This window comes from Gadus morhua, chromosome 21 (genome assembly GCF_902167405.1).
Source record: "Gadus morhua chromosome 21, gadMor3.0, whole genome shotgun sequence".
NCBI lineage: Eukaryota > Metazoa > Chordata > Actinopteri > Gadiformes > Gadidae > Gadus > Gadus morhua.
Genome location: NC_044068.1, coordinates 4699045 through 4706544, shown reverse-complemented (window position 1 = coordinate 4706544; position 7500 = coordinate 4699045). Strand labels below are relative to the sequence as shown.

General features: G+C 45.7%; 1 protein-coding gene across 1 annotated transcript in view; it reads right to left on the bottom strand.

Annotated features, from left to right (window-relative positions):
• Nucleotides 1-7500, bottom strand: part of LOC115534164 (steroid hormone receptor ERR2-like) — a 46064-nt gene that overhangs the window by 9466 nt on the left and 29098 nt on the right. The window contains exons 4-5 of the mRNA XM_030344907.1: nucleotides 5361-5471; nucleotides 3816-3977 (exon numbers count right to left, since the gene is read on the bottom strand). Coding sequence (XP_030200767.1) covers nucleotides 3816-3977; nucleotides 5361-5471 — 273 coding nt within the window. The remainder of the gene's footprint in view (nucleotides 1-3815; nucleotides 3978-5360; nucleotides 5472-7500) is intronic.

Sequence of the window (7500 nt, the reverse complement as noted above, 5' to 3'; positions counted from 1 at the left end):
GTGTGTGCATGTGTCTGTCTGGTAGAAAGCCTCTGTCTAGAAACAATCGAATGAACGGCAGATCATTTCAGTTGCAGTGTGTGTGTGGCAAACACATTTAATAGCGCAAATATCAGGCTAATATTCCCCCCTCAGCTCCAAAGAAACAAAATCCCAAAATAATTACATATTTCTGGCGGGCATATTTCTGGGGGCCTACGGGACGTCGGGGAAGGACCCGGGCGTTAATGGAGCGACGGGCGATAAGCACTCTTATTACCTCATCGTTAAGGCCATTTGCGCGGTGGGCTGAGTGTAATGGTGGCAGTATGCGGGGGCGTGGGGGGCAGGGGAGCGTGGGGGGGGGGGGGGACCCCTTTTGTCTTAATCGTTTCTCTGTGACACCCTGACCCGCTGGCCCGGGGTAATGTGTCCCCAGAGTGCCGCTTGCCCCCTTCCTAATGTCTCTGTGCTCCACGTGTCAGGTCTGGGGTTCTCTCCGATCTTTTTTCTTCCGTCTCCTCGGCGTGTTGAAGATCACCGGTCGCCCGCGATGACGTTTGGGATTATTTGACGATACCAATTATTTTTATTTTTTTTACCATCAACACCTTGGAAAGATGTTTATGAAGTGCGCACTTAATGCACGCACTTATCGTATGTTGTATGTCCTTAGACGTAAAAAATAGTACTTAGCATCGTGTAGCGTCTTACCCTAGCTATCTTTGTTGTATACGAGGAATGGGTCAACCTAACAATTATTAATACTTGGCACTTGGTTCTAGGAACATCCTTACTTTACAGACAGCGATTTATTGATGTTTCTCTTTCTTCTGACAAACGCACTTATTGTAAGTCGCTTTGGATAAAAGCTTCTGCTAAACGCCCTGAATGTAGCTATAGATTCTGTATTATGCATGTTCTGCTTGCCAGATACAGATACATCCCCCACCTGGAGATCTTTTAAACATGTTTCACCAGAGTGCGGGGGTCAGGAAGGGGACACGGCCATGTGGGTCAGCCAGGTCCTGCCTGTCCCTTTTTAAGCCTCTTTCCGGGGTAAACCTGGTAGTGCTGAGGCAGCACCTCCACCGGCCTCCCGGGGCACCACCGCCTAATCTGCTAATCAGACTATCGACGCTGCTGAACCTCCTCTGGGGCTCTGCACTCAGGTGAGGTAAGCCCCAGGACGCAGGTCTGGAAACAGGTCCGGGGCCGGTTGTTGGAGCAGGACTGAGACCAGGTCTGAGACCGGGTCTGGGACCGGATCTAGGACTGGATCTGGGACTAGGAGGGAGACTGGGTCTGGGACTGGGGTTTTAGACCAGGTCCGCGACCAGGTCTGAGTCAAGTTCTGGACCAGGTCTGAGTCCAGTTCTGAGTCCAGCTCTGAGGCCAGTTCTGGACCAGATCCGAGTCCAGTTCTGGACCAGATCCGAGTCCAGATCCGAGTCCAGCTCTGAGTCCAGCTCTGAGACCAGGTCTGAGTCCATTTCTTGGTCCAGCTCTCAGACCAGGTCAGCTCTCAGAGCCTTTCATCTGTGACCTCAAAGAGAGAAATCTGACCACAGATCAGTGGTAAGGGCGCTTCCCCCTTGGCAGCATGGAGGGCTGTGATGTGCCCAGACGGAGGAATGTTTCCACTGGGACTGAGTGGGAACCAATGGGATGAAGAGGATTACGCCGGGTGCAGAAGGCTGGAGCGTTAACTCTAATGTGGAGTTCTTCAAAAACCAAGGCTGTCTCAAATGCATCCAGATAAACAGAAAGCATTTGTAGCATCGGTGCATAAATCACATATAAAAATGTCTTAAATTCTTAAATTCCCTCTTCAAACGAGCTAAATTGACGTTAATTAGCTTAACGTTTTGGGGCCTGCAATTGCCGGGAATAAGATGAAAGTATTTTTTTCATTTATTTATTTATTGACGTAGTTGTTTTTTTTTTTCTTTCTTTTCTCCGACGTCAACAATATCAAAAGGAGAGAAGATGAAGGCACCGCCCGCATCACAGTTCGTGTTTGAGATCGGTCCGCAGGGAGGGGGGGGGGGGGGGGGGGGGGGCTGCATAAATCAACCCCCCCGCCCAGACCCTCTGTAGTGCCCCTTAAGTAAGTAAGAGGATTGCCTTCTTTAACTCCGGGATTGAAATGGAATACTTTGACACAGGGGGCGGAGACCACCACCACCCTCAATCCACCTCCCCCAAGACTCCCCCCCCTCCCCCCCCCTCCCCCACCACCCCCACTGACCCACACCCACCCAGTCAAATCAAAGGTTGGGGCTGCTATTTATTGATTCGATTTTAGAATATGGGCCTCGGATCTCCCCGAGGTACAGACTAGTGGCAGATGTTAATTATCCAGTGTGTGTGTTCGTTCGTGTGCGTGTGTGTGGCAGGGAGAGAGAGAGAGAGAGAGATAGACAGAGAGACAGAGAGACAGAGAGAGAGAGAGAGAGAGAGAGAGAGAGAGAGAGAGAGAGAGAGAGAGAGAGAGAGAGAGACATACAGAGAGAGAGAGAGCGAGAGAGAGAGAGAGACAGAGAGACACAGAGAGAGAGAGCGAGAGAGAGACAGAGAGAGACAGAGATAGTGTGTGTGCGTGTCTGTTATATCAACTGTGTGCCTCTATTTATACAAACCTGTGGACATGTGCATCTGTTGAAAATCTGATACTCAATATATTTAGGAAGATTTAAAATCCTTATTAGTATATTAGTACAGCATAGCACTAGTTTTAATATTTAGTACTTGTTATCCATTCTATTATCACTTACCTATACTGTGTTTTCTTTTGAAATAACCCTTATAAATATCATTATTTTACTTATTTATATTAAGTAATACAATGCAAACTTATACTTTATTGATTATTATTGTGTTATTAATATTAATTCATGTATACATCAAGCAGAAATGCGTTTTTAGATTATTGCTTTGAAATAAAAAAACGACTTTTAACCGTCTTATCCAAGAAAGAAAACAACAAACAAATGCATTACCAATATGATTAGCCAGGATTAGTGGCCTGCAGTTTACCTAAATCGGATCAGGTGTATGATTAATGTCAATCTTCGGTGGGGCCATCTACGTTGTGTTTGTTAGCGTCATAATTTAAGAAAAGGTGTCTCTGCAAATGTGATTTTACATTTTAGTTCATTTTTTCCATAACACTATAAATGAGTTCACTTTGTCATTAAAATAGATTAATAATAAAAATATCGATAGAAATGTAATTCTGATACCCATTGATTATCTGCACAATTTCAAAGCATGGCATCGGTTGCAAAGTTTGATTTGTTTTTCTTGTCTTTGACTGCACTGATTTTGAGTAGCGCTCCTAAATTTGGTTAGTTTTGTCTTTCCATATTTTCTATATTCTCCGCTTGTTATATCACTTTGGCTAAGCATCTGCTAAACGTCGTAAGACTTTCCCTCCCCCAACACTAGGACAACTCATAGACCGAAGAAGTAAAAAGCTGCTCACGTTTTGAACCACACACTCATTCCATCTAGATTCCACTTGGGTTTTGGATTGTCGGTGCCGTTAAAGTAGCATTTATAATCGTTTGCTACTTTAACGGCGCCGACAATCCAAAAACCTAAGCGGAATCTAGACGGAAAAAGTGTGTCGTTGAAAACATGACGCAGCTTTCACTTCTTCGCCACCTACAGAGTTTGTTATGAACGATCATTCAAAAACCCCACGTTGTTTCCCGTAGACATTTGACCGATGGAACCAGGAGCCTCGGAGGCGGGGCTTATTCTTCAGAGGTCTATTTGGAGATGGAACTCGTACGAGGGGAGGGGGGGGGGGCGGGTTCAGACACGCGTACCTGGGATGTGTTTGGCCCATCCGATGATGACCACCAGCTCGCGGTCGGCCAGGTCACATAAGGTGGTCAGCGCCTTGATGTCCCCGTCTGGCATCGTGGGGTCCGGCATGGCGTAGATCTTCTCCGGCTCCACCACCAGCAGGTGGGACACGATCTTCGTCACTGGATGGGTTGGAGGGAGGGAGGGAGGGAGGGAGGGAGGGAGGGAGGGAGGGGGAGAGAGGAGAGAGGAGAGAGAGAGAGAGAGAGAGAGAGAGAGAGAGAGAGAGAGAGAGAGGGAGGGAGGGAGAGAGGGAGGGGGAGAGAGAGAGAGAGAGAGAGAGAGAGAGAGAGAGAGAGAGAGAGAGAGAGAGAGAGAGAGAGAGAGAGAGAGAGAAGTTAGGGGTTGTGGTAACAAACACAGAAACGTTGATGCACACACAAACACACACACACAGACACAGACACACCGACACACACACACACACACTGACCTAACCGAAAATGAATTTACAAATGATCCAATAAGATCACAAGCCAGATTGCAATGCATTGAGCATGCTTAGGAGAATACAGCCATGAGCAGCATACCATGCTGCACACACACACAGATACGCACACACACACACACACACACACATACACACACACACACACGTACAGTATCTATACATCTATGGTATATCACGTATCGCATGTCCCTTGTGTGTGATTCAATATGGCATCCCATGACAACACAGAGAGAGGCACTTGAAAGGACAGCGCGACGGTCGCTCGCAGGCATGCGGTGAGACAGACCATAATTGTACGGACAGAGTCAACTCAAACCGCTTAGAACCGGAAACCGCGGCGGGCGTAGAACTGGCCGGCGGCGCGTCGGATCGGGGGGGGGGGGGGGGTCGATAAGCGACCGGCCGGTGTCACGTGACACGTCATGCCTGCTTCATATCACATGTCATCACAGGAAGCTCGCCGTCGTCGTCCGATGCCGTGTTTGGAGCATCATAAATAATAACGATGATGAAGACGATGGCTATTATTGGTAGTAGTGGGGGTGTACGACTCCCGGCACGTAGGTTCTGGGTTCGAACCTCAGTGTCCGCAGCCTAACCTGTCCCCCTTACACTCCCCATAATGTAGGAAAATAACACCGCTAGTCATTTTACAAATTAATACTACATTTTATTTATACAATGTTTTCCAATTTTTAAAGACATTAGACATTTAAGACTTAAAACAAAGCAAACATAAAAACCGATATAAAAGCTTAAATAAATAAGTTTAAAAACTTTAAAGGCATGTCAATTAAGCGGCAGAAATAGGGGAGAGGGGAGTCAGACGTTGAATGTAATATTGATTTGTGTTCCGGGTGTTTTGAGTTAAAACAGAAGTGATAAAACCTAAGAACGTGTGAACTTAAGAAGGCTACGAAAAAACGTAAAAACGTAATAATGTAAGAACGAACGACCGATAAAACGTAAGAACAAGGACGTGAGAACGTAAGAATGGTAAGACCATAAGAAAGATAGAACGCAAAACGTAAGGCTGTAACCCGGAGACACTCACGTGGTTTCTTGGCGGGCGGGGGGATGGTGAGGCCGAGGTATGCGCCGCTCTCCGCGTCCAGCCGCCGTTTGTACTTCTGGCGTCCGCCTCGCACCCGGTCCAGACGCACACCTGAGGGCACAGGGCAGCTCGTCAGCACAGCCGCTCGTTAGCCACCGGCCAATCACACGCTACTCTGACGTTGTTGACGTTTTAACTGAATTAAAGATATTAAGATATTAATTTATCAATTTAATTTAAATAAATTGAACAGCAGATTTTTATATTTTTATTTTGCCCACTGGTTATTTCTTCGAGAGGAGAATATTTTATTGCACACACACACAGCATTGAATTTGACTGTTATGGGTCAACCACATAATATTTCATAGTGGTTATAATTCAAAACATTTACTCACAACGGGAAAAACTTTAATATCCTAATATTCCAAGATTTATATCACAAAAAAAACTAACATAATAAATACAATATGCAAGATGCCATTTGATTGTCTCTTCGTTTCATTAAAGGCACGCACTATAGCCAGAACTAATGGGTTTATCCTTTAAGCAAAGATTCCTTGAAGCACAGAGAGAAAGAGAAACTCTTTTCAGCATCATCCTGTTAACCACAAGTGCACAGCGAGCCCGGTGAGTATCCGATCCTCCACAAACAAGGGGGATTATCCCGGGAGCCATTTAAAACGGATCCGCTTTACGTGTGTGCTCTCCCAACGAGAGCACACACATTTCTACACGGCCAGGCAAGAATGGAGTCATTGCGAGATTTCCCAGTGACTCGCACAAATTCGTTTGATTCCCCAGGAAACAAAAGAATCCGATTAGTACGGCCTTTCAATTTCCTGACACCGACTATCCACTAACCTAATTACCCACAATGCCCGGAGGGAGCCCGTTCTTCCCAGCAAACACACTGAGATCATTTTATGCCTGGCAGATTGAAGCTAAATCGAGAGCGCCTCTCCAAACGCGCCTCTCCATTTGTACACCTTAGAGTAATCAATATGGCTTGTAAATAGACTTCTTGCTCTTTGAACACATGTGGCTGTCATTTTAATTAGTCGGTTAGGCAGCCACAGCCCGGGCTCGGTACAGACGCCGCCATTTCCTCCCCTCCCCGGTCGGTTCTACTATAAGTCAGCATGCGTAATGTACGCCGGGAAAACAGCACGATTTATACATGTAAATTAATTCAGTACTTAAGTCTACCGACACAGCCGTATTGTACAGAAGATTTGCGGTTGGCTTCAGGCCTCCGAGGGAAAAAGAGTTTGTACCACCGCGAAATGTACATCACACAGGAGTATGGCCGTGAGTTATCATAGCTTAGACGACTTGTTTGGTTAAATCATGACATACACGCCCTTGTCATGTTAAATCATGACACACACGACTTTTCATTTTAAATCAAGACGTGTTTAATCATAACATATAATAATACACTCTTCTTATGTTAAATCATAACCTAGACTACATGTCATTTTAGATAATAACATGCTCTTCTTGTCATGTTAAAACAAAACCTACGCTGCATGTCATGTTTAAACCCAACATACACTACGCGTCATGTTAAATCACAACATACACTACTTGTCATGTTAAAGCAAGACCAGATTCCTGCTTGTCATGTCCCTGACATCCAACAACCGTTGACAAGCACGTCCTGACACAAATAGCCATGGAAAAACATAAAGAGACACACATAGACACACACACTAAAGAATAAATGGAAAAAATGGACTCCCCACTGCGGGCTGTCAGGGTCATGTGTTTCTCGACGAGTGACAAGCGAGCGGGCGAGCCGAAATAAGAATTCCTGCTTCCACGGAGGCCTGTGTGAACGTCAGGAACATCCAGCCACTCCATAATTAATAGACACTGACAGGAATTAAGAGCTCAGCGCTCACCCGTCTCAGTTTACAGCTAGCGGTTTACAGCTAGCGGTTTAGCGCAAGCGGTTCACATCTAGGGGCTAGCGGCAGCAAACAGAGTAGGGGACAAACAAACCAGAGAAACCAAAGGAGGGGAAGAAAGAATCTCATTAATTATTATCATGGAAACAGACTGTACATTTATTCGATTATTCAATATCTTTTCTCAAGAATAATACTTATTTTCTCGTACTAATAAATAGAAGCCT